The 26,665-nt window shown below is 39.0% G+C and overlaps 3 protein-coding genes across 3 annotated transcripts; 2 read left to right on the forward strand and 1 right to left on the reverse strand.

Moving 5' to 3' along the window:
• Nucleotides 1-135: 135 nt before the first annotated feature.
• LOC131308274 (uncharacterized) lies at nucleotides 136-9,975 on the reverse strand. The gene is made up of 9 exons (XM_058335162.1): nucleotides 9,455-9,975; nucleotides 8,714-8,794; nucleotides 7,649-7,769; nucleotides 7,454-7,548; nucleotides 5,652-5,723; nucleotides 2,060-2,290; nucleotides 1,796-1,904; nucleotides 1,253-1,439; nucleotides 136-659 (listed from the first exon to the last, which is right to left on the reverse strand). Exons 1-9 carry the CDS (start codon nucleotides 9,476-9,478, stop codon nucleotides 566-568), a joined length of 1,014 nt encoding a protein of 337 aa, XP_058191145.1. The 5' UTR covers nucleotides 9,479-9,975; the 3' UTR covers nucleotides 136-565.
• Nucleotides 9,976-11,062: 1,087 nt separating this feature from the next.
• Nucleotides 11,063-17,207, forward strand: LOC131308420 (mitotic checkpoint protein BUB3.2). Its single transcript, XM_058335343.1, has 9 exons — nucleotides 11,063-11,524; nucleotides 11,634-11,764; nucleotides 13,383-13,465; nucleotides 13,916-14,182; nucleotides 14,613-14,688; nucleotides 15,445-15,525; nucleotides 16,409-16,487; nucleotides 16,602-16,702; nucleotides 16,784-17,207. Exons 1-9 carry the CDS (start codon nucleotides 11,408-11,410, stop codon nucleotides 16,869-16,871), a joined length of 1,023 nt encoding a protein of 340 aa, XP_058191326.1. The 5' UTR covers nucleotides 11,063-11,407; the 3' UTR covers nucleotides 16,872-17,207.
• An 8,181-nt stretch (nucleotides 17,208-25,388) lies between these two features.
• On the forward strand, nucleotides 25,389-26,465 carry LOC131308442 (zinc finger protein ZAT10-like). The gene has a single exon (XM_058335375.1). The coding sequence runs from the start codon at nucleotides 25,513-25,515 to the stop codon at nucleotides 26,251-26,253; it is 741 nt and encodes a 246-aa protein (XP_058191358.1). The 5' UTR covers nucleotides 25,389-25,512; the 3' UTR covers nucleotides 26,254-26,465.
• Nucleotides 26,466-26,665: the final 200 nt, after the last annotated feature.

The raw sequence follows: 26,665 nt of genomic DNA on the forward strand, positions 1-26,665 counted from the left end.
TCCACAAGATCTCAGAGGACCCCCGCGAGATGCACTACAAGGCTGTAGAACAATACAAGACCCCATGTCAAATACACGCTCGGGTCCTCGAGATGCACTACAAGGCTGTACAACGCTACAGGACCCCATGCCAAATACACGCTCAAACCAGCAATTCAATGGCTTTATCAAAACAATTAAAGTTCACGGCGGTCTTCACAACGAAGGTACAGAATATCAAGTAAACTTGGTCACACTTCCAGTGTTGCAGGTTTGTTGCTGGAAATGATAATTACACAAAGAAACAAAAAAATTGAAGAACTAACTTGAGCCTAGAGCTTTATCCGACATCTCTTTCAATTACAAAGGAAAATAGATAGGCGAGAAAAAACCAACATTTTACTGTCACAAGATATAGAAAAATTCTTCATAGCAACAGAGAATCAAGAACTCGCGAATCAAAAACCAGATTTCCTCAGGACAGAAGAGGTGAGGAACCAAGGAGGTTGTGGAGCAAAATGGCACAAGTAACCGACATAGTTGGATCCAGCCGAGTCATCATTGTCACCTCTTCTTCAAGTATGAACTAAATCGCTGCTTGCTCATCGTCAGGTAACTCCTCCCCAAAACCACGCTGCGCGATTCTGTAGTACAGGATACCCATAGTAGCCATGCATGCCCTGCAGTTAATTACGGAGAGGCTGGATTAGTGAAAACATAATCCCAATAAAAGGTATACATAAAAATTTGGGCAATTGTAGTCCTAATCATTGTTCTCAAACATATGCTGGTCAATCTTTTCATGAATTGTACAAGGATTCGAGGTGTGGTTGCATTCCTGCATACCCTCATTTTATGTACTCAGATTGTCTTTTTTCGTAAGAGAAATTTTTTTTTTTTCAGTACTCTTACTAGAGTTCTAAAAGGCGGCCGCCTAGGCGCTAGGCGGCAGGTTGCCCCACAATTTCCCTAGGCTGTTTGCTAAGGCGCTCAGCGGGGCTAGGCAGCTAGGGGCTAGGTGGGCGCCTACGGTCTGGATTCTCCAAAAAAAAAAATACTTACTTGCAAGGCGGATGCCAAGGCGGCCTAGGTGCTAGGCGGTGGGTCGCCGCCCGACTAACACCTAGCGCCCTTTAGAACACTAACTATTACCGGGAAAAAAATATTGTAATTTGAACTACTCCTGTCCCTACAGTCTTGTTCTGCCTTTTCATTAAAGAAAAGGAATACACAGATGGCAACCCAGAGCAATAAATATGAAATGGACTATTACATGATAGCTATGATGAGAAGGATTTTTCTTGGATCCATCCTTGAAGATTTTTGATGCCGTGCACGACCCTGTGGGACTTCATCTGCATTTGATGCATCTTTTCGAGGCGGTGCCGTTACTGGTAGAGTTGGTAACGCACTCGACCAGAAAGGAAGCAATGCCCGAAGAAACTTATGGCGGAAAGTACCTACAGACAGCACCAGAAGTTTTAAAGTAAAGTTCTCAATTTAAAATGACCAATGAAATCATAATTCAGCAAGCACAAAGAAACAAAGAGAGAAAGCAGTCTAAATGAAATAAAGAACAACTTGTATAGAAGAAGAATACTAGATCAAAAGGCCGTCAGTCAGAATAGCTTGGTAATTAGGCGCATTAATTCATGTTATATTCATCCACATCCCAGGATAATCTTAACAAGCTAAAAGAGAGAGTTGTCGGGTGTGGGTGGATAAAATTCTCCTAACACAGTTGCATTCCAAAGTCAGCACTCAACCAGGCCTTAACCACCAAAAAAGCAATACAAGAATAGGGATATATGCTCACCCCTTCGCGTGTACTTCTTCTGATTCGCATCTTCATCATCGGCATAATATGAAATTTCAGAATTTTGCCTATCACCTTGGAATGCACTCTTTCTCGTCGTAGTGGCAGGCTGTGTTGCGTCACAATACACCAAGATCATAGAAACCAGATTAAGAGGACAATATAGAACCATGCACATGTGCTCAGCGAATGAAAAAAGACAACAAACACTTTTGACAGCTAATTCCAAATTTTGTGAAAAAATTAGGAGAAAATTCCTCTTACACCAGAAGGACTTGCACTTTTCGTGAAATTGGGGTGATTAGAACTAGGGCTATCTATCTCCACAATATCACTGGAGACTGCTCCAGCATCTATTCCAAGTAAAGATGTGCTGCCTCCGGTGGCAGATACATGTATCAGAGGGTCCGAAGAAAAAGCAGGAGGAGGGTTGCGCAATTCCGTTGCCAGCAAGGAAACTGGATGATTGCCAAACAAATTCTTTTCTAGACCAGTCTGCATCAGAGTAGAGATATCAAAATTGTAAAGTTACGAGATTGAATACCACGTTAATTCATTACATAAGGAACGTGCAAAAAGTCATGCACTTTAGGTATATGCATTCCATCCAGACTCCATACTGATTATTTGGTGATGAAATAAATAACTCAATTCAAGAAAGCCGCCCTCTTAGTAATTTGAAGTCTGGTACATGATAGTCCATTTGTCATGCCAATCTATCTACGGCCATATCTGTGATTAAGCTCGCAATTGACTAGTATGGCAAACACAAGACTCTTAGTGTCATAAATTTACAATTGAAGTCATGAGTGACAACTTATGTACAAGAAGTGGCGAGATAAAGAAGTGAACTAGCATACTACTGATATACAACATCCTAGGCTAGAAGTTGCTTTGTTTATAAACTCTAAACTCTACATGGTGATCTTTAGAAATGTCAGGTAACACTGAAGGGGACCGAAAAGACTAGTGTGCGTAATGAGGAGTAATCAAACTCATGATCAAATAAAGTTAATTAATTTACCAACCGTGGATCAGTTTGAACTCAAACTAAGATCCCCACCAAAATGTTCGGGTGAACTGAATATATTTTGCTTGACCATGTTAATTGACAGGTATTTCCAACATAATGAGTTTTGGAAGACTTTGAGTGAAAATCCCACAAAAACTTCCTTCGCACCAACTCTATTCAATCACTTGAAGAAAAGCGAAAAAAGTGCCCAAAATCAGAATCAACGAATCCAAAACAGCCGGGTGTCATCAATATCAGGTTCCTATCATCTCTCCAACTTCCATCTCCAAGGAAGAACCAGATAGTCCCACAAGAAATCAGGAGGGTGGCAATTGTATCTTAATTAGTGTTTCCAAAAATAGCTTTCAAAATTCAACATGATGACTTGCCAGATTGTTACCAGCTTCACCCTAGTACTTCCCCCAAAATCAAAAAGCAATTGTGGACCATCAGGGGATAGCCCTCCACCATACCAAAAATCATCACAGCCGTGACTAAAACAAATGATACCAGATCTCTAGTACCACTACCTAATGGAAAAACACAAAAACTAATCTGCGCTCACTTGACTGATACGTATATTGTACATTTGACAGAACAATGATAATTAGGATGACACCCTCAGCATAAATAAACACGTAGTGAAATCACTGAAATGTATGAGCATTGTGCAAAAGTTAGTATGGCTTGAAGACATGATATTTGAAGAAGATATCCAAAACAACATTTTCTTACTGATAGGATAGGCAATAACTTCCTGAGGTTATCACTAATGGTATATTGTCATGGTTGTTGAAGACACTGAATTCACACATCTAAAGTCCTCATACACTTGGGAGATGAGAATCATCATATGTAGCAATCACAAATAATTCCTCCACCTAGAGATAATCAAATAGACTAAGACCCAGTGCCTAAAGTAGGCACAAAGCCAGTGAGCAAGGTCTTTTAGACGATTGGAAATATTAAACCATGCAAAAGCTAACAAAAGTTACGCTAGTCTGCTTAGCAGATGACATCAAATCCTTGGGATATATTGACCTCCAATATCAACATTACGTGAATAAAAAGCATTTTTTTTCCCACTATGCAAATCTAGCCGACTTAAAATCTAGAAAACAAAAAAGGGCAACGGTAGAAGCATTGTGCATAGTACTAGTAAAAAGGATCAACTAGCAAAAAGTAAAAGAAAAATAGAAGGGAGTTCAAGTCCTCGATTCTGCATTATTACTTAAGAGTAAGTTTCTATATATTGTAATAATAAGTATTGGGCTACTACTTTTTGCAGATGGACTACACCCGCTTTGCTGCTTCTTCCAATGCAATTGCCAATTTAACCAAAAAGGTGTCACAAAGCAAAACTTTGAGCAAGTTATTCTTAATCCTCAAGATTCCATTTATTTCTAACCGCAATACATCAACAAAAACAAGAGGATCCAAAGTGGGTCTTATATAGATCCTTCCTACCATATTAGCTCTCATCAAAAGAATCTGGTGAACACCAAACAAGGTGAATAAAAGGTTTCATGTTCCCTAATGTGCCTTACAGCACAGGAAAAGACCGGTCTATCCCTCACATATTCTCCGTCATCCACTACAGTGATTAGTTAAATTTACTCACACCAACACAAAGATCGAGGGGGAAGAATCTCAGTGAAATATTTCACTCCATCAAAAAACCAGACCTGGTAACTCTCTTATGAATATTGCATATATTTTGGCCCTTTCCAAGTCTTTCCAGATTATCCATACAAATTTCCCATTTTGGCCAGTTTGAGGTTTTTGACCAGCATATATCATGTAACTTTGAGAGAGAGAGAGAGAGAGAGAGAGAGAGAGAGAGAGAGAGAGAGAGAGAGAGAGAGAGAGAACTTTCAGCTTGACGTTAAACCTTTTTCACCCGAGAAAACCACCAGGACTAGTCTGAAATTTTCTTAAATCTTCTAGTATCTTGTCGTCTTGTGGGGTCACAAACTTTTAGTTGCTGAAACAAACCTTTGAGTAAAGGTAAGACTTTTCTTTGATACTAAGTCATAGAAGCCGGGACCACCAGCTGGCAAAGATAGTAGTGTCTCCTGCCAATACCGGAAAGGAGGGGGAGTTTCTAGATCACAGTGGAATTGGTGCATGTGTGAGTTATAATAGATAGGGGAACGCATATGTAGGCCTACCCATTTCCTCACCACCACCCACCATCATACACACCCTCACTTGTGTTGGTTGGACAGAATTAGTTGTGCAAACAAAAGTGTCCACAAAGCTTCCCACTTACCTCACTTCTGTCTCATGTCAACATCAAATCTAAATCCCTAAAACTAGATAACTTCTAAACTAAGAGCACTTTCTTATCTCTTTTTACAAATTCACTAAACGGAGAAAGAAAATAGTACAGGAAAACAAAAAATGACCCTAAGTTAATATGCTTTTCATTCATATCATCCGGTCACCACAGTTTATTATGGTCAAAACAAAACAAAATCAACACAACTGTGGAACTAATAATTAATTGGCATATAATTACACCAAATGGTAACCTATTAAGGCCAAGGCAATAGGTATGAACATGAGGGTAGCCACTTCGTGCATACAGTGATGAAAAGGTTAGGTTCTGTACCCTAGCCACTCCTTCCACATTGCCATTATAACTTGGGTAATTACCTACCATTGTGAAGACATCATATGTTGCAACAATTAAAAAACAAAATGCATCACCATTTGAAAAATAAATAAAAAAAGTAAAGAAAGGTTATCTAAACTATAAATAGTAATTGTAGTGTCAGTTAGATTAGCATAACGTAACCATATATTTACGATTGACTACAAAAAACCAAGAATGAGCATTACCTGGATGATTGCTTCCTTAAGCTTTGAATGAAGTCGAGATCCAGAATCTTTAACACTTTTCGGAGGCCATATCTGCAACAACAAATCATGGCTGGAAAATGAAAACCGTCCTTCAAATAACAACACCAGAAAGAGTAGAAATAACAAAACCACAATCACAACGAAGGATTTTCATTCATAAAGAGGAATAATGACTCCACCTCCCAAATAGATTTCGATAGGAATAATCAACAGTGACGTAATCACAACTAATTATGGAGGAAGCAGAGGCACCAAACTTTTGAGGATTGCAAAGATGCCAACACACAGATTGGACATGTCTTCAGTAAGTAGCTTCCATTTCTAACTAGAAAAAGGATTGTGTTGTGCACAACAGCTCAAGTGCGGTAAAGGTCTTTAGGTTGCTTGGTACATGCCTAGTTCACAGAGGTTACACCACTCCAAAGCTTTCAGTTTAAAAAAATATATCACCACTACTTCATGGCCCTTTGCTGTCTTTATTGCAACAAAAAGTTGAAATTTCTCCATCATAAGGAAAATAATGAGACTAGGCTCATATATGATGCAGGGCGCCGTATGAGTATGACTACAGAAACAATCATGCAACAAGAAAATCACAAACTGTATAGGTTTAGAGAAATGCTCTCGACTCTTTTTCATTCAATAATAATCAACAACTCCCTTGCCCCGAAGGCTTACAACTTATTAAATAGGTGGAAAACACCCTAACCCTAATTGATTTGCCCAAAACGGAAGCCGAATCAATTATTAACGAAAATTACCAAAAATGGAAAAATTTAGAATAATAGCAAAACTGGAAAATAGGGAAAATTCTAAGACTTCTCCCAAAAGAACAGCTTAATTCGGATTTTCCTTGCCCAAGTTATAAGCAAATCAAATCTTTCCTTAAACGGCAAATTTGGGCTTTTGGGGTCCTGAACGGCCGTAAACAGCTAAAAAACACACGGCACATGGCCAAAGACAATGTGTCTTGGCCATTGGGCTGTTTCGGATCAAAACCATATGGCCAGTCGCATAATTTCACAGTCACGTAATTACGGTTTTGCCATCCTAGGCTTAAAAAGCCTAAGATACTCCTCGGCTATGGCATCTGCATCAATATCTTAGTAATTTCCTCCTGTTACGATCTCCGTCAAACCAATTTGATTGATTTATTAACTTAGGAATTTTTCATTAATCAAATACTGTCTGATATGTTCTCACAGAAATTGATATTAACCATGAAATGAATGGTGCAATTATTTGACATCTAGAGGGCAATTCCAATTATGTAGTGGGTTGTCTTTACCCCTAATGAGTAATAAGATTAGATACAAGCCACCACATGGAGCTAGACTTCAAAGAAGCCTTAGAGATCTAAGTTGAAGTGAGATTAGACTCACATATTCACCAATAAAAATACTTTTTGGTGGCAAGCCAAGCCATGAGTAACCAATGAGATAGCTAGCTCAAACACGGGACTCCAGCATTAGCCTTAATTAGCCAATGTACTACATCTTCCATAATGCCTTTCATTGCTCTTCATAATCACGATGTAGTTGCCCATGAAAATTTATCTCCAAGAGAGCATTTTGATTCCGAGTTCTTTCTCTATGACGTGTCATTAGCTACATACCAGCAACAAAATGCCCATTTGCAAACAGTGTATGTACCAATGAAATTTTTCATTCATACTCTACTTAGTAATGTGGAACACTATCTATGGTGAACTAAATTAATGCAAGCAAAAGAAACCAATGAAATAAATGAAACTTTGGTCAACTTCTGGAAGTAAATCATACCGGGGTGGAACAGGCAGGGCAGGCATATCCAGCTGGAGCAGTGTGTGGAGGGAAACTTTTAATATGTGAAACCAAGCAATTTGTATGCATAATATCTAAAATCAGCAAAAGAGTAATTCAGTATAAGGTCAACCAGCTCACTCAAAGAAAAAAATTGTCTGTATTAAGTATGAGAGAATGTGCATCAACACATACGCAAGCAACCCAACCGAGTAGTTTGAGGATCAGTCCCCTCTTTGATACCAGTATGACAGAGGCAGCATTTAGGAGGCCAATCATATTCTCCATCTATTACCCATTCTGAGTAAGTTCGGACCTACAAGAAATAAAACAAACATAGCATAAGTGCCTAAGGATTTTTTTCTTTTTGAGCAGCAGTGCCTAAGGATATAGATCGACCACAAATGCAATATGTCAAAGGCAACCCATGGTAGCAGCAGTGTTCTAAAAGTCAGCCGCCTAGGCTGATTAGTCTCCGCCTAGGCGCTAGGCGGTGGTCCAACGCCTAGATTAGGCAACCGACTAGTCAGACGCCTAGTCTCTGCCTAGGCGCTAGGCGCCTCTTTTCCGCCCGATTAGCGCCTAGCGATTTTTAGAACATTGGGTAACAGTGCCAACAACTCAACATGACAACATCTGAAGGGGACATTAGAGAGTGAAGGACAACACTTTTCTCCTTGAGCACATCATAACTTTGTCATGCTTTCTTTTTGTTTGATAGACCAATCTGAGGCACCATGTCAGAAAGTGTTCTAAATGCTAAGGTATTCACTCTTCATCGACGATTTCATAGGAAGATATCCTTCAGGCGATGTCTATTATTCCAATTAAAACTCTACAGCATTTGTTTATGATCCAAATTTTGATACCCCCTTCAAACACTAAGAAGCAAAAATAGAAACCATCATTCGTTGCCAAATTGAAAGATTGTTAAGACATGCATCAATGTTTTCCTTTAACAATTTCTTTATGCCCCGGTCTTCCAATTAAAACTCCATGGTTTCTGTGAATGATCCAAATACGGCACTCCCCTTCAAATTCTATGAAGCAAAATAAAAACCATTATTTGTTTGAATGGAAACTGAGTCCTGAGACTCCCGACAATGACAAGAAGAACAAGTACGCAATTCAAATGACAAGGAGTCAACCAAAGCCCGAGCCACAATAGAAAACATGTACACTAGGGAAATTTCATATCTCCGCAACCCACATACTAGATACAAGGCAATAATCGAATGAACATAAATTACACTAACATACCACACATATTTGGTGCTCCGGGAAACATATGCATTCTCCACAAACAGGAACCTTGTGTACGAAACAGTACAACTTCGTTGCCTGAAACCAATTAACCAAGTTTGTCAGCCATCAACTATGCAGCAAAAACCAGCCCCACCCCAAAACAAATAAAACCACAGAACTCATGACATCAGCAATGTAAACGGTGAATGGCCACCATTTCTAATACATTAAACTAACCAAAAGGACCATTTCCCAGAACTTGAATGTATGATCCATGTTGTTTGATCTACTATCCCTTCTACTGTGTCATACACCATCCTTCTCTATCTAAGGAGGAAAAATCAGATACAACTGTTATTCGTAACTCTCCTCTCACATGGGGCGGGACCTACACACAAACGGGACCCACCTCACAGCTGAGAGTGCATTACAAATAACCGTCGTATCCAATTCTATTTCCTATCTAACCCAGCTGGATTAATTCAGATACAGCTCAAGCAGGCAACCAATTAAAATCCACCATTTAACACAAAATCAATTAACGCAAAACTCGTAGATCTCTCAGACTCCAAATTGTGAGCTTGGTTCGATCCCAACCTAGTAATTCACATCATTAGCGACTGAAGCTTCTATAATTCTAGTACCAGCAGTCTAAATTGAACAAGAAGACAACCGTAAAGTGATCTCCAACTACACACCTTGATCAAACCTGTATATATATGTTCTAACGTATACGTATAGAGAGAGAGGGCATACCTTGCGGCATTTGCAGACCACCATTGCATCTACGGGCGTTGTCTCACAATCGAATAACTTGAGATTGAAGAAAAATTCAGTGTACGAGAGGGATCAGAGAGGATTGAGACCAGATTTGTCGTTAATTTTTCTAGGGTTTAAGTGAATCACCAATCGATTTGAGAAAATGTGTGGCAAAAACAAAAAAAACAAAAAAAAAAAAACAGAAGGGAGTTAATAACACAGCAATTTCCTTCAGGATCTGTCCATGTATTTTTTGCGATGAGATGACGACCGTTTCGGGTTTCGTAAACGGAAATGATCGTCTGCGGCGTCGACCGGGTGGTGTTTGGTGAGTCTGGATTCCGAGTTCGGACTTGAAGAAACTGGGTTGGGTTATTCTCGCCTGCCCACTCCGATCTCGCTGGGCTCACCTAATCTCTAATCAGGTTCCAAAATGAGCTTCCAAGAGCGGGGGTGAGTGTGAAAGAGTATTTCGTGAACATTCCAAATTATTAAATTCGTGAGACCGAGAGCAAAGGGTCACATGAGACGTAGATCAGGTTGGATAATTTATTTGAGAAGTTGACTCAAAAATTTATTATCAGAAGTCACGATACCTGTGTATGTAGTTTGATCGGCCTAATTTGTAGCTTTCCGATTTTGCTGGACTCTGGGTGAATCCTGAGTCAAGTCGGATCATGAGTGGTGACTCAAAATTTATTAAGAGTGACAGTGTCGCACAGATTCTATGTGTAGGTTGATTTGAATCTTGAGCCAAGTTGGACCAAGACTCCAAGAGTGGTGACTCCATAGTATTTTGTAACCTATAATTGAAATAAAGACAAAAACAAGAAAAAGTTTTAAAAATCCTAGTGAAACACCACCTTAAATGTCTTTGTGAATTATTTGGGCAGTGTCAAGCAGCCCTAATCTGGATGTTAAAGCCCTTTTGTAAGTGGAACAACTCTGTCAAGTATCAATCCAAGCCCAGCCCAGCCCAGCCCATGTCTTCAACTTGGTCATTCCAAGTCCAGGATAGTGCCTAGAGTCCAATCCAAACTCAAGACCGTTTCGAACTTAAATATTTATTTTTTAATAAAATAATTTTAAACTAAAAAATAATGTGTTTACGCAAATAATTTTTCTAATAATATGGATCTTGTTTGAGATCTTTTATACCGTGCAAAAAAAATAAATTTTTTTTTCCATTTATATTATTTTTTAGTTTGAAAATGTGAAATAAGTATTTATTTTTTAATTCTAAAAAATTTACTCTTAGTTGAAGTAATGCATATGCACTTTAGGTAAAAGGTAACAGCTGCTTTTGTTGATTAGTGAGATCAATTTTTTCAAATAATCATCAGTGTCCTTCGTCATTTTCTATTATATACTGTACTTTCATTACTCATAAACGTGGCAATAATTGTAATTGTTTCAATTTCTTCCTTGCTTATTTCACTCGACTCTAACACTGTTATGTAATTCATCACTTTGCATTTAATGTAAGGACACCTTATTTAGTACTACTATATTCAATTTCCTCCGTTACTAATCTAGATTGCTTCCATCTAGTTCTTTGTAATGAATATCAAGTTAGATTTCATTTGAGCCGTGATTTTGTTATGTATGATTTAATACGCTACATCATAATATTGCGCTCTTATGCGTGCACGTGAACGTGCATTATGTGACTTTGGGACGTAGAGTTCATGCGGTGCATTACTGTATCTCTTTTCTTCTTTTGAATTTGAATCACTCACCATTTTTAAAATACTTCGGATTCCGATTTGAATGGTGTGCTACTTCCACCGTGACTGACACAGTAGCGTCAAATTTTCAAAACTCCTTCCCTCTCCTCTTCTCCCTCCCCCCTTCTCTCTCTCTCTCTCTCTCTCTCCGCCGCTTAACCCCTAATCTCTACCGCACCTCTCTCCCAAAACCCTAACCCCCCACTCTGAAACCGACGCAGCCATGGCGGCGGTGCCACAGGTCGCCGGGCGAGAGCTATCCAATCCGCCGTCCGACGGCATCTCGAGTCTCCGCTTCTCCAACCACAGCGATCACCTCCTCGTTTCCTCCTGGGACAAGGTAAAAACCTAGCTCAGTTTCCTTCGTGTTCACTTCGTTCTTATGTCTTGTTCACTAGATCTCGAGCCGAATTCGTTATTCGGTTTTCTGTGGTGTTGTGTGTGCCCAGACTGTTCGGTTGTACGACGCGAGTGCCGACGTTCTGAGGGGGGAGTTCACGCACGGAGGTCCTGTGTTGGATTGCTGCTTCCACGACGATTCTTCCGGGTTCAGTGCTAGTGCGGATAATGCTGTCAGGAGGTCAGTGCTATTTGTGCCCTAATCCCTTCATTTTGCGCTTTCTAGGTTTTTCTGCACTAGTAACGGTTCATGAGTTTTGTTTTTCGGATTAAGGTCGATTTTGTAGTCTTCCCGGAAGTCTAAATATAGAAAGGTGGAAAGTACAAACAGAGAAATGTATTGAGAAACCTTTTAGGTGATATCAACTCCTTCCCCGTCCCTTACCCAAAAAAACTCCTTCCCAGTCTATGCAGGGCTTTGCTCTGGCTTTAAATAGTCCCCCACCGGTGGATGGTGGAAGTCGTCCTCAGCATTAGTCGAGGTAAGCGTAAACTGGCCGGGCGCCACAATTATCCCCACCTCCCAAAAGGGAAAAAGAAAGAAAGAGAGAAAGATATGTAGTGAGATAAAGGTGGATAAACAGCCATAGAGCACGATATATGTGTTTTGCTTCCGTTTGCATTTTAAACGTAGTAGCAAGTTTCTTACGAAAGCTGGCGACATAGAAGATAATGTACCAATTGCAGGCAATTAAGCTACTTGAGTCATTCTGAACTGCCACTCAAGTCGTTCTGATATTTGTGTTTTGCTTCCGTTTGCCCTTTAACGTAGTAGCAAGTACGAGTAAAATTTGATATGAAAGTTGGCTAGGGAGAAGATAATGTACCAATTGCAAGCAATTAAGTTACTTGGGTTGTTCTGAACTGCCATCTCGGCATGGATCCTACATTTGTGTACGTTGTAATCGGCAGGGCCGGTCCAGGCCCAAGAGGCCTGGGCTTTGGGCATCCAAAAAATTTCAAATTTTAGGGGTACTCCAATATTATTTGTAAATTAGTGTATATATTATTTGTTCGTATTATAATACAAACGTCTTGCTAGCTCAGCAGTAAGTTGATTTTAGTCCAAATGGAGAGTGAGTTTGAATCTTCTGGGCAACTTTTTTTTTTTTGAAAAGTTATTTCCCCAAAAATAATGCTATTTTAATTGCCAGGTTTCAAAACCAAGTCAAGTAGAATTCATGCCAACCACTTTGGCCGCTGGTGACAAAGCAATTAACATGCGTTATAAAGTCTAAAATAGTTATATAAAGAAACATTTCTATCATTGTTGTTTAATTCTAAAAATACGTAGGACACCACCCCACAATTTAGCCTTGGGCATTCAAATCCCTTGGGCCGGCCCTAGTAATTGGTGATTTGAAGTGGACACCCAGCGTCTTAGGTTGTCTTCCCCGATAAAGAGACTCAAGTTACTTACTTAAATTGAAACAAAAGGTTGGAGTTCATAATTCTAGACACAAGTGTTATTTGTTATACCTAGATTCCCAGCTTCCCATTTTATTTCACTTGCTGTGGGTTCCAAAGTGTTAAGTACAAACCTGGCTGTTGCAGTATGCTAGGGGTGTAGTTAATGTTTGGTTATGTATTCCAAATAGTTTGCATTTCGTTACCTAGCCAAGAGCTATAACCTTCTTTTGCTTCATTTGATTGTACTTCTCTTCCTCGGCCTTTGATTTAGCTGGAAAGATGATATCTTCAATCCTGTTATTTTCTTGCATGTGTCATGATGTCAATAATCATGTTTGCAGAAAATTTTTCATCCAGCTTTATGGCTAACCGTGCTTTTGATGTTTCAGGCTTCTTTTCAACGTAGGCAAGGAGGATATTTTGGGAAAGCATGATGCACCTGTGCGATGTATTGAATATTCATACGCAACAGGTTGGCTTTGGAAGTTGCAGAATTTTTGCATTTCTTGTTGATTGGTTTTTGTGTGTGTGTGGAAGAGAATTAAGGAGCAGAAGCTTCTGCTTAATGACTGGCATCTTATCCTATTCACACTACATATTGAAGCAGTTTAATTGTTCACCCATGTCCTTAGTTTATTGCTATATTGTATATATTGAAGGCTAGCATCTTATCAACTTAGTAGTGTCTCTCCATGTCCTTAGTTTTCATTGAACTGATTCATCATGATGCTATTGTTAATATCACTCAGTAATGGCCGATCAAAAAAAAAAAAATTTCACTCAGTAATGTCAGTGCATGTCACGGATTTATGGAATATGCACTTTGAAAAGGACTTACATATATTCATCAATGTGTGACATCTTTTGTTCTGTTTCTAAAGTAATCTCATTCAGTTACTAATTTGTCATTGTATGATTTTAGGGCAAGTGATCACTGGTAGTTGGGACAAAACACTGAAATGTTGGGATCCTAGAGGTGCAAGTGGGCAAGAGCGCACCCTTGTTGGGACATACACACAACCAGAGCGTGTCTACTCTTTGTCCCTTTTTGCCAATCGTTTAGTCGTAGCAACTGCAGGAAGGCATGTTAATGTGTATGATTTACGGAACATGTCTCAACCTGAGCAGCGAAGAGAATCTTCATTGAAATACCAAACCAGATGTGTGCGCTGTTATCCCAATGGAACAGGTATGCTGTGGTTTGGAAAGCCAATGTATACTGCGTGAAAAAGCTTTATTTTGCACAGTTGTGGTTTCGATCGCCTTTTCTGATAATGTAATGCCATTTTTATCTCTGTACTGAGAACTTTAATTTTCAATCAGATGATTGAGTCCGGTTAAACTGCCTTTTTTCCCCTTTCCACACCAGCTCTTTCAAAACAGCAGAAAGATTCTGCAGATTCTTAAGAAAGATTATTCTACAATAGAACTTTATTTTACATTGTTTTGCCTGAAATGGTCCTGCATAACAGCTTAACATGGTAGTGGAGTTGCTTAACTAGAAGGCAAATCATAGAATATGGCAAGCTAAAGAATGATAATGAGTTGCCTAGGTAGCTTAAGTTTGTAGTCTTATCTGCATCCTTCTCTTGATTTTCAACTCGGATTACAATGTGCAGGTTATGCTCTTAGTTCTGTGGAAGGTCGGGTTGCAATGGAATTTTTTGATCTTTCTGAGGCTGGTCAGTCCAAAAAGTATGTATTAGTTTTGCGACATTTGTGAGCACGGTGTCGTTTATTTGCCGATCGTCTTGGTGATTTTCTCCTACTATTAAAGGATTAGTTTTTTTCTTGAACTTTTTTCTGGAATCCGCAGACAAGTACTTCTTGAGGCTGAGCAGTGATTGTAGATTAGTAGACGGCCATTGATATCTATGCTACATAAGTCAATTGATGTCTATGCTACGTATTGAATTGAACCAAAACTCCTCATTTATTAAGAAAAATATCTTTGTATTTTCTATTAAAAAGAATAGTAGCTTTAGTTTTTTTCTTGAACTTTTTTCTGGAATCCACAAACAAGTACTTCCTGAGGCTGAGCAGTGATTGTAGATTAGTAGACGGCTGCATTGATATCTATGCTACATAAGTCAATTGATGTCTATGCTACATATTGAATTGAACCAAACTCCTCATTTATTAAGAAAAATATCTTTGTATTTTCTATTAAAAAGAATAGTAGCTTTCTACCTTCTAGTGTGCTGCACACTGCTGTCATTTGCCAGAAAACAGCAGAAGTTTCCCCATGACTAGTTAGCAATTTTGTTCATGGAAATGACAGGTCCACAGAAGCTCCCTTTTGACAACCATAAATAACCATGCTATTTTACTACTACTATATGATTAAGAAGAGGGAAACCTTCTTCTATAGGTCCAGGGCCACATCATACTATCATAGCACAAACTGTAGTTTACATATGTCAATCTTTAATGCCTTTAAGTTTTTTGCAGGTACGCGTTCAAGTGTCATCGAAAGTCTGAAGCTGGAAGGGACATTGTCTACCCAGTAAATGCTATTGCATTTCACCCAATGTAAGTTCCTGAAATTCTCCTCTGTTTGCTAGGAATATAGAGAAGAGCAAATTATATTCTTTAGTGCCTCTTTTCTTGACTGGATCAAATGAACACGCATATTGCAGGCGAAAACCCTGATCATTCTTTCACTGGCTAATCTTAATGATTGCTTTCCTTATGTAGTGTCATCCTGTCCCAAGTAGTTAGGGTTAAGGATCTGATCATACATTGAATCAAGTGAGTACCTTGGTTAGTTACTTTTTCTTGGCATGACATGTTCTCGAGTTTTACAATTTATTGTATGTTCAGAAAATGATTACATGCATCAGTAGGTGCAAGAAAATGTGAGAATTTGTTTCTGTGAAGTACCGACCCTTGAATTGGAAAGAGCTAGTGAGATGCCTCAGGGCCTCAGTATCAAAGATGATATCATGGGCTAAACTAAATGTGAAGCTGCAAGGTGGACTTGTTTGTTTGGTTTCCTTTTTATTTCGAAATTGGTAGACGGGATAGAAGGAAGGGGAACTGCAGTTAATAGAATGAGACTCAAACCCAGGCATAACGTCAAGGGAGTTCTTGATCGGCTAGCCCAACCCTAGATTGTGGCATGTGGGCAACTTGCATGTGGGCAACTTGTGTACAAGGACGTATACTGGCAATTAAAAAATTCTGTGGTTTTTGTTCCTGTTCTTGTAATTAGCTTACTTAGCAATTTAGCATCATACTTCTAAATGCATGAGATATGACTTGCTGAAATCACTTCGTAAGTGGAATGTCCTTGGGCGAAATGACATTAATCTCAGTTGATCCACGACTTGGAGTACGGATGGTGATTGTGGCTGTGTTTTTTTCCACTTTCATTCTTAAATATGTAAAATACTTATAATTTCTAACCTCGCAGCTATGGTACATTTGCAACCGGGGGTTGTGATGGTTATGTCAACGTGTGGGATGGAAACCATAAGAAGAGGTTGTACCAGGTAAAACGTTTTCAGAAATATTTCAGTCATTCTATATTTTGTAGCGACTAGAGACAGGTATGTATTTTTAAAAGCGCTCGATTGTTTTTTCCCCCCATCGATTTCAATCTGCAGTACTCAAAGTACCCAACAAGCGTTGCAGCCTTGTCATTCAGCAGAGATGGCCGACTGTTGGCTGTGGCATCCAGTTATACATTTGAAGAGGGAAAGAAACCGTAAGAATCTCTCTCTCTCTCTCTCTCTCTCTCTCTTGGTGTGCATGTGTAATATCTACTTGTTTCATGTTCAATTTGCAGTCACGAACCAGATGCAATTTTTGTTCGAAGTGTAAACGAAGTTGAAGTGAAGCCAAAGCCAAAAGCCTACCCCAATCCTACCGCATAAATGGTAACTGCAGACAACGTAGCTATCATTAAAATGCCTGGCTTCATCTTTCCAATGAAGCTTCCTAAATCCAAGCACGTAGACTGATCACTAGTACAGTAGTTGCTGTTCATTTTTGTAAGTTCACATCTTTGTGACAGTGTAGTGTAGCATTGCTACTTATTTCTCGACCCAACAGATCCTTATTTTACTAGGTCTCATGGATTCATTACATTGCTGGATGTTTTGAATTGCCCTGTTTGAGAATTCATATGTATGACGATTTGTTTAGGTTACCTGACTAATGTGTCGTGCCCCAAGTTTGTTGATTAAAGGAGTAAATTAAAGTCTGGAAAACGATGTTTGCACCTAAAATTTTCAAATGATTTGACTCGTGAATTTCTCCCCGTTGGTTTCCGAAATATTCTGTTTGGTAGGGGAGAACAGGTAATAAGCAGATTAAGATAATCTGGCGTTACTTGTGAGGAAAAGCTACAGTTAGGTTGAAGTATTGATTATGTAAGCCATGAGTTAATTAAGTTGCCCCTTACTTGTACCTTCTTCCACTCTTGAGACATTTCGTAGAATCAAAATATGCAATGCTAGCATCACGCGGTGTGCCGTACTTTGACGCCGTTGCCTTTTCTAGATCAGTGCTTGAATCATTCTCTAATTTGTTAAGTAAGCCGTTCAGCGCAAGCAACGGGAATCTTCTTGATTTCATGCTCATTTTTTGATTTAATTATTGTATGAACGTTGAAAATGATTTCTCACATGATCAAAATTGGAGTTCTTTTTTTTTTTTTTGTGTGACGTGGGATTGTGATATTATGATGGAATATTGGGTGTGGGATACAGATGGTGCTCTATGACACTATTTTTCGTACTCTACTTGCCACTCTACGGAGCTATGGTTGATAAATGAGCAGGAAGAATCGAATAAGTAGTAGGAGTGATAGTTGAAGCTTGGTTTGTAAACTTAGCGAACTTTATATGTTGAGACTCGACTTGATTACAAGCCAGTCGTGAGTAGTTTGAGTTTCATCAAGAATCATAAGTTGAACGAGCTAAATAAAAACTTGTTCGAGCTTTGTTTGAAAATTTACCAAGCCTCTATAAAATACCAACGCTTGATTGTTTTGGGAGCAAAACTATCAGTATCGAGCTTTTTAACAAGTGGAACAAAAGTTCAAACTCAAATAGTTTGGTTAGTCTATCTACCCTATACGGCACATACATTTTGAAGTATAAAACTTGAACTCTAGTGCATCAACTGATTCAGATAAAAAGGAAGACAAAGTGCATCTACCTTAATCATTTGGTCAACTCTTTAGGTTCAACTAATCTAATTATTATCAGCAACACAATAGTAAGATTTTGTAATAACGGATTAGTTTACTTTCCCCTATCATAGGACAGGAATACTAGGTTTAAAAATCCCAATTGAATTGTACAAAAATGTTTGTGTTGAGTGAATTTAATAATATATGAAATGGAGGTGCAAGGACGTTGTATTTGTATATTTTCCTGGTGGGTGGCATACAAGGGCACAACCACCTTGCATCCACTCTGAGAGAGAGAGAGAGAGAGAGAGAGAGACCTTGCATCCCCACAACTTGCATGGATATCAATCCTATTGTTTATATATAAAATTTAAAAAAATATATGCAAGATCAAGATCTGTGACATAAGTAGATGGGAGAAATTAAAGTTGGAATCTTGGTGGTTTTCTAGTGAGCTTCATGGAGTAGACCTAGCTATTTTTATATTACGCATTTAGAACTTGGGTTTATTAGGTGGAAATAAATTGAAAAAAGAATGAAGACAAGAAAATGACCTATTTTCAAGAATTTCTTTGTGGGGTTTAGAAATATATCTTCCGACTTTACTGTTTGACTAAAGCACTCCATTTCTGCCTTATCGGCGACGGAATTGCTTAATCTTGACGAAAATCGTTCAACTTTACCTCCAGAGAGTGCATTAGCCTGGAAAAAAGACAATCGAAGAGACTTTTTTCCGTGTAACGGTCTTTGCTTTAGGAGAAGGTCTCTTGTTTTGATACAAAAAAAGTCTCTCCGATTGTCTTTTTTCCAAGCTAATGCACTATTTGGAGGAAAAGTTGGACCACAGAGGTGCGGTTCAAGTGATCGCAACCGTCGGATGATGTTTTTAACGGTCAAAATTTAAAAAAAAAAAAAACTTTTCTCAAATTTGGACCGTTAGAAGCAAAGAACGACTGTGATTGAACTGTAAGGACTCTCTGCAGTCCAACTGCAGAGAATCCGCCTCCTAAAATTTATTCTCTTTGTATTAGGAGGGAAAACATCAGATTTCACTTTAATTAATCTTTCTTTGGTAATCTACTTACATTAATCTTATTTTTTCGCAAATGATCACTTATTAGTTTAGTTAATTAGTAATCAGAAACTACAAGTAACAAGCAGTCCACAGGAAAAAGAGGGAATGGGAGGGAATGCGGTACACCCGCTACACTACACTATGTCCATCTCGGTGCAGACGGTTTGAATTTAATCTGAGTTTCTACAAATCCTAGCAGTCCATTATTCGGATGAAAATCCGAGTCGTCCATTGCCGAGATGGACGGCCGGATTGGCCGCACTACACGTGTAGTGCGGGGGTGCACTACAGCACCTCCGGGTCCCTGCCAGGCGAGAGCGTTACGTGGCACCTTTTGACGTACACATCCCACGTGGCGTCTTCAAAACGGCTTCCCCTTGCTTGTCCCCAAACATCTCGGAAGTATCCACTTTCACTCGCCACGTGTTGTTACAACGAAAACACACACAAACAGACGTGGTAAAAGAGACCGAGTCCGCCACCGAAGAAAAGCGAAAAAGCGCGTTGCGTGCCGTGAGCTGCCCGGGTTTCCCCGTCGGTGAAGTTAACATCCAGTATTCCAGTCCCCTCCCTCCTTCCACTGCTTTGCTTTGCGTTTGGTTTCTTCACTCTCTTTCTACTAAAATTTTCTTGGGGGTAATGCGGATTGGGAGATGCTGCTCATCAGGGGTGCTTGGCGGTGGCGCCGAACGGCCGTTCATATAGGCCGAATCAATGGCTTAGACCTTGACCATGTAAATAAACGGTTCGGACCTGTATGAACGACCGGATGTCGCTCGGCACCCCGCTTGACAGCATCTCTGAATCCGGGTAAAATGCTACCGAAATAGATATCTCTGGGTGGATGAACCCGTGCGATCGCTTCCACTCAAATGTTAAGCCTCCTTTATAGTTCTAGTACTATTTATATGTTCGCCCACTCAATATTTTTTTTTAAAAAGCCAACACCTGTCCATAGAAATCCTTTTCCAAATGAAATTCTACATTACAAAGGAGCGTCGTACACAAAATCAGATTTTAAATATTCCATAGAGATCTTTATACAGATGATTTTGGATTTTACGAATAATTTTATGTCTAGTAAGAGTATTTCTTTAGTATTAGGTTATATTTACTATTTTGTTGATTATTCATCACGACGAGAAAAGAATCACAAATATAAAGATATATGAACTGGAATTGGAGAATATTTATTGAAAATGAAGATATGGAAAGAGGAGATAGGAGGGAGGTTATGGTAATTCTGGGGTTTAGATATTTAGGTGGATTACATTAATTTTTAGGGTGGCAATGTAGTTAATGAATTGGTCAATTCAGAGACCAAATTAATTGGACAGAGGGGATGTTTCAGGGGAAAATTAGGTGGCTTTCTAGAGGGCCAACCAAAAGGTAACAATCAATTAAAATGAAGCAAAAACAAAAAACAAAAAACAATGCATTCTTTGTAGGAAACCATTGAATTGGAAAGTTTAAAAAAAATGAAATAACTCCTCTCTTGAGAGATCGGCGAATCACATGGCGACACATGGTTTATTGCATATATTAACTTTGATGACATGTTCATCATGGTGGGAAGTATTCTCATTTATTCTAGTTATCCAAAAACAAGTGAAAGTATTCTCATTTTTTTCTTTTCTTTTCTTATCCTTCATCAATATCCGAAGGAACAGTAAGGGTGTGTAGAGAATTAGACATTTGTAAGTGAGAAATGATGCGTACCAAAAAGCTAAGAGGGTGTTTTCACTAACCAATAAGAGGAGAAAAATAGGGGGGGAAATGACGAGAAAGAAGTTATGGGTTAGTGTGAACAACATGACAAAATGCAATAATTTGCCATTTATTTTTTTTGGAAACGCCCCTTAGAGCATCTCCAAGCAGAGAGGTCAAAAGTGAAGATGTCAAATTATATTGAAGGCTTATGTGGCAATTTGACATCAAGCTCCCTCTCTCCAACCCTTATGTCAAATTACTTTGAAAGCTTATAATCAAATTTTGAAAATTGGCAGTCTAGAAGGTTGATGTCAAAGTTGACAACTTGAGACTTCCCTTCAAAGTCACGTTACATCCCTTCAAAGCCATGTCACTTTTGGCATGATAGAAGGCATTATGGTTGGATGGTGACTTAATGCCAAAACTAGCCGTTTGATTGTCCACCTCAGTTTTGACATATGCCGTTGGAGGTGCTCTTAGAATGTCAATTTTAAAGAAAAGGACCTATGAGGATGGATGCCTTTTAAGTTAATTAGTACAGTACAAAATATGAATGCTGGCTACAACATTTTGGTAGACGATTTTGTTGCTTAAAGTTTGTTGAAAAGAATATCATGTGGTTCGGCTTTTTGTGCGAGTACATACCTATCTTTTCTTTTCGTGCCTAATTCGTATACCCAAAATAAGATTTACCTAATGAAATTATATGCTTAGTTGCACTCATAAAATGAATCTGTCATTGGTATGTATTAAAATTAATTAAGGGCAAATTTCATGGCCACCCTTGAGGTTTTCTATGACGACAGAGACCCCTTTCGCATATGAGAAATGTCGACAAATCTCTTGTGATATCTATTTGTGTTTCACCAATATCCGAAATCTACAATTGTTTGTCCGAACACGTGGCAGAATGAGCCAGAAATGACTTATATCTAAAGATTCACCTTTCTGATGATAAGAAAATAATTAAAAACTATGAAATTTTTGAATCAAAATGAATTGTCCACCCATAAGAAGAGTTGTTTTGATAATAAAAAAAAGAAAGATAAAATATACTAATACTACGGGCTGCTCGCGGTCCGGTTCAGTTCGGATTTCTAGGAATTCGAGGACCGAACCACTAGTTGTTCCAATTCAATCCGTGACTCGCGGATTGGTTACGGTTTTATCTACGGATTTTAGCAAAAATAAAGCTCAAGCAAATATCTCACACTAAAATGAAAGAATGTTACACTCAGAATTAAATTTAATACCACCAGAAAGTATTTGTTACATAAACTATCAAATGGCTGCTTTAGAAATCAGATTCACAAGAATCTAAACACTGGTAGATTGTATTATTATAGTACATAACATAAAACCAAACAAAAAAAAAAAAACATCAATGGGGGATAACTATAACACCAAAGAGGTGGAATTGTATCTTCCATCCAAATGCAATGCACAACAACTGGCAATAGTTTAACATTAAAATAAAAAAATTGGTGGAAAAAGTTTTAACATTTCTAACTATTAATTATATAAAATAAATATCTCACGGTCCGGTTCAATTAATCTACGGTTTCATAATGAAAATCCGTGGACCGAACCGCGAGTCACAGTTTTCTAATTTTTCAATCCATGTCCAGACCATTAATCCACAGACAAAATTCAAAAGGTACGGTTCGGTTCAGACCGGTTTCGCGGTTCACCCGATTTTTTTGAGCAGCCCTAACTAATAGTAGTACTTTTTTTTACTTGTTGAAAGAACCATTTTGATTGAAAATGACAAATTTATTAATTTTGATTCGAAAATTTGGGAATTATGAGATTTTTATTGTATACAGTATTTTTTACAACTAAAAACGATAAGTTTATCAACATAAGCCGCTTTTGACTAGTCCCACGGTGTGCTGATCCAACATTTATTGTTTGGGTCGATGAGATGAACATTGAAACGACAAGGAATTTATGGTCAATCCTCATACGTGAAGGGGGAATCTGACCTTAAAGAAAACCTTGGGGGTATCAGTGAATTTTTCCGTAAAATTGGTGGTTAATAACTTAATATTGGCCATTGGTGCTATTACACACCCTAGGTATGCTCGGATACGCACGTGGTTAGTTCATGGCCTTTTCGTAAAGCCAAAGAAAAAGTAACCTCGGACCTGCAAACGCTGCAACCAAATTAAATTAACGTCAATTAAGGCAACCAAAGAGTTTGGCCCGGTGGTGGCCGTCAAGGCCTGAATCTCATAAATTTGCTTCCATACAAGATTTCTGGTCTAAAGGCTCTTAGGTACTATCCATTTTTTGAGACCAGTTTATATAGAGTTTTGTTCTGCCTTTAAATGAACTCCCAGCAATAAATAGTTTGATCGGCAGACGCTTAAATTAACCCGAACATCTGGTTATAAAAAAATAATGTCAATTTGTATCTGATTTTATTATCAATGTAAGTTGCGTTAGCATTGTTCGTCGAAAAAAAAAAAAAGGGGGCCATGGGCATGAGATTACACAAGTATCTTACGAGGATTGTTTGGTGAAGATATTTTAATTACGTTCACACTTTTCTCTCCTCCTCTCCATAGGATATGGGCATATGCCTTCCTTTGTTGTTTCTTCAACTGATGATCAACTCTCTCTCTCTCCCTCTCTCTCTCTCTTCCAAAAGAGATAGGAGTACAGAAAATTAAGAATAGCATTAATACACGCGGCATCGAAATCCGGTGCCAAGTCAAATTGTGTGTTGGAGTGGTGAAAACCTCAACATCTACAGGCCTGGGTAGTACGTACATGTGTTTATTGACTCGGCGGAATAAAAGTCTTTCTAATCTAAAAGTTGAAGAATCTGATATCAAAAAAAAAAAAATCTAAGTTGAAGAAGAATACGTCAGTCAATACCTAAGCTTTACCAGTTAATTTTGACCATTACAGTAATAATACCACTATTACTATAAGTATCACGTGTGTCAATTAATTTCAGATACTAATTAACATGGAATTATGGTTAGTTTACTTATTGACCCTCCTTTAACTAATAAGTGGATCATAGAGTACGTCAAGTTGTACCAACCAATACAGCTGATTATTCTTTGTAAATTTTAGAACATATATATATATATATATATATATATATATGTGAATATGCAATTCTGCTAACGTCTGATGAAAAATATCACTAATCTAATTTCGCATCACGCCATTTCTCACTTGTATTGTAATATGTCGGTAAAACATTGTAGAGAGTGATTCTCACGATCTTCTTTTTCTATCCATACCTTCTTTTTGTACGAAGATTTTCTCTTTTTTTCTGTATCTTTTTTTTGTACGAAGCGTTCGTGGAGGTGGCAAAAAAGAGGGCAATAAAAAAAAAATTCGAAACAAAAATGTCCATCAAATCTTACTCATCTGCTTTTATTAATCAATCTACATTGTATCATATTGTCATCGTAACACCAATGTTTGTCCAAAAAGACTGCAAAAATTAATAACAATATTGTTATGTAGATGTGACACTGTTTTATTGACAATTGGATGTGCCGCTCTATTATCCTGACTATTAAAAAATTCCTAATGAGACAATTTAATTCATATTAAAATAGTGTTTACTGTACCACTTCTATAGTTTTTCTACTCTTCGATTTATTTTTCTGATTTTTAGTAAGAGAATAAATTCTTTACATCGCCGGTGTAAACATTTATTTTCTCCAAATCGATTGCATTGCGACACGTGTCAAAATAGTAGTCCCAATTAATAAAATATGACGATATAACGCAATACAATTGATTTGGAGGAAACAAATGTTTACACCGACGGTGTAAAGAATTTATTCTCTTTTAGTAATTGTTTCTAGGTTTTTTTCCCGTAATGTAGGGTACTGTTCTAGGTCAGTTAGAGCGCATCTCGTCAGCTCCTCGTTTAGCTTCACACACTTAATGTAAAATTAAATGACTCCAAAAATTACGAACAAAGATAATCGAACCTAAAAGTTAAAGGGAAAGAGATCCGAGACCAAACCCGAATAAGCTAGGTTGTAGTGATTGTTTTCTAGCTCTTTCACCCTTACCATTACTCCCACTCTTCTTGACCGACTTCACTCTCTCCCTCCACCAAGTCATCCCCTTGACGTGTTCCCCCTCTCTCTCTCTCTCTCTCTCTCTCTCTCTCTCTCTCTCTCTCTCTCTCTCTCTCTCTCTCTTTCTCTAAAAATCTGACGTGTTCCCCTCTCTCTCTCTCTCTCTAAAAAAATCTAATCCACACCTATACACACAACACAATTATCTCTCATCTCATCTACATACAAAGTTACAAACAACAACTACTAGTATTATGTACAAGTGTTTATATCCAATAACCTACACAACACCTCCACCGCCAGTCCCCACGCAACTTCCCAACCCCTCCTCTCTCTCTCTCTCTCTCTCTCTCTCTCTCTCTCTCTCTCTCTCTCTCTCTCTCTCCTTATATATATAAAACCCCCCTACCTCACTACCCTCACTCCACACCCTCTCAACAAACAACCTAGCTAACCTCTCCTCTCCTCTCCTCTCCTCTCCTCTCTCTCTCAAAAATATTCTCCCAATTTCTTTCACTCGCTCTCTCGCTCTAAAGATGGCTCTGGAAGCACTGAGTTCTCCAACCAGAAGAACCACGCCTTTCGACGACATGGACCCCAACTGCCTCGAGCCGTGGACCAAGAGGAAGCGCTCGAAACGTCCCCGTTCCGAATCCCCAGCTCCCACCGAAGAGGAGTACCTGGCCCTTTGCCTCATCATGCTCGCTCGCGGCGGCGCCTCCGCCACCGCCACCGCCACAGCCGACAAAACTTCTTACAAGTGCAGCGTTTGTGACAAGGCCTTCCCGTCATACCAAGCCCTCGGCGGACACAAAGCCAGCCACCGTAAACTCGCCGCCGGGTCCACCTCCGACGACCACCCGTCAACCTCCACCACCACCACCACAACCACCGCCACCGCCACCACAACGCTACCGCCCAGCGGTCGGTCCCACGAGTGCTCTATATGTCACAAGTGTTTCCCCACCGGGCAAGCCCTGGGCGGCCACAAGCGCCGCCACTACGAAGGCAGTATCGGGACGGGCAACAGTAACGGGATAGGCAACGGTAACGGGAGCAGCGGGGTGACGACGTCCGAAGGCGGCGGGTCGAGCCACAGCAACCGGGGGTTCGACCTGAACATGCCGGCCCCGCAGGAATTCGGCCTGGGCCTGGTCGTTGACTGCGGGCGGAAAAGTCAACTCGCGTGTGAACAAGAAGTGGAGAGCCCTCTGCCCTTCAAGAAACCGCGTCTCTCATTGCCGCCGTCGTCCGATTTGGGTTTTCAACAAGATTGATTAATTTAGGCTCGAATCAGTAGTTAAATTTCCTTTGGAATATTATTCTTAAGAATTTTTTTGTTGGTTTTGTTACTTTTTTTTCTTGCTAGTTTATTGATTATATTTACAGAGCACTATTCTCAGCTGTCAGCTCTGTCTCCTCTGTTATTGAATGTATATCATTAAATTTGTTCATTTTATTTGAATGTGAAATACAGAATTATTCCATATTTATTTGAACTTAATTAGTTATTGTTGGAAATATTTTAATTGCTGGGAGTATCATATTCCGAGGCTAGATTCTAGGCTAAGTTTGAGAGAGTGGGACAGGGAGAGTAATGGTGGTGTGAAGGAAGTGTGAACCCAATTGCAGTTCCATGTGGGGTGGGGTGGTGCCTAAAAATGCGCATGTTTTGATGGTTAAGCTTTA

This window comes from Rhododendron vialii, chromosome 11a, assembly GCF_030253575.1.
Source record: "Rhododendron vialii isolate Sample 1 chromosome 11a, ASM3025357v1".
NCBI classification, from domain to species: Eukaryota; Viridiplantae; Streptophyta; class Magnoliopsida; order Ericales; family Ericaceae; genus Rhododendron; species Rhododendron vialii.

What these genes read in the sequence shown, in the direction of transcription:
- LOC131308274 (XM_058335162.1), bottom strand. Translation starts at nt 9,478, where the DNA reads ATGGTGGTCTGCAAATGCCGCAAG. An exon ending in TACTCGGTTGGGTTGCTTGC is followed by an intron (nt 7,549 to 7,648) that starts GTATGTGTTGAT and finishes TGCTGATTTTAG; the next exon opens with ATATTATGCATACAAATTGC. An exon ending in GCCCTGCCTGTTCCACCCCG is followed by an intron (nt 5,724 to 7,453) that starts GTATGATTTACT and finishes TTGTTGTTGCAG; the next exon opens with ATATGGCCTCCGAAAAGTGT.
- LOC131308420 (XM_058335343.1), top strand. Translation starts at nt 11,408, where the DNA reads ATGGCGGCGGTGCCACAGGTCGCCGGGCGAGAGCTATCCAATCCGCCG. An exon ending in GCTATTGCATTTCACCCAAT is followed by an intron (nt 15,526 to 16,408) that starts GTAAGTTCCTGA and finishes CTAACCTCGCAG; the next exon opens with CTATGGTACATTTGCAACCG. An exon ending in TTTGAAGAGGGAAAGAAACC is followed by an intron (nt 16,703 to 16,783) that starts GTAAGAATCTCT and finishes TTCAATTTGCAG; the next exon opens with TCACGAACCAGATGCAATTT.
- LOC131308442 (XM_058335375.1), top strand. Translation starts at nt 25,513, where the DNA reads ATGGCTCTGGAAGCACTGAGTTCTCCAACCAGAAGAACCACGCCTTTC.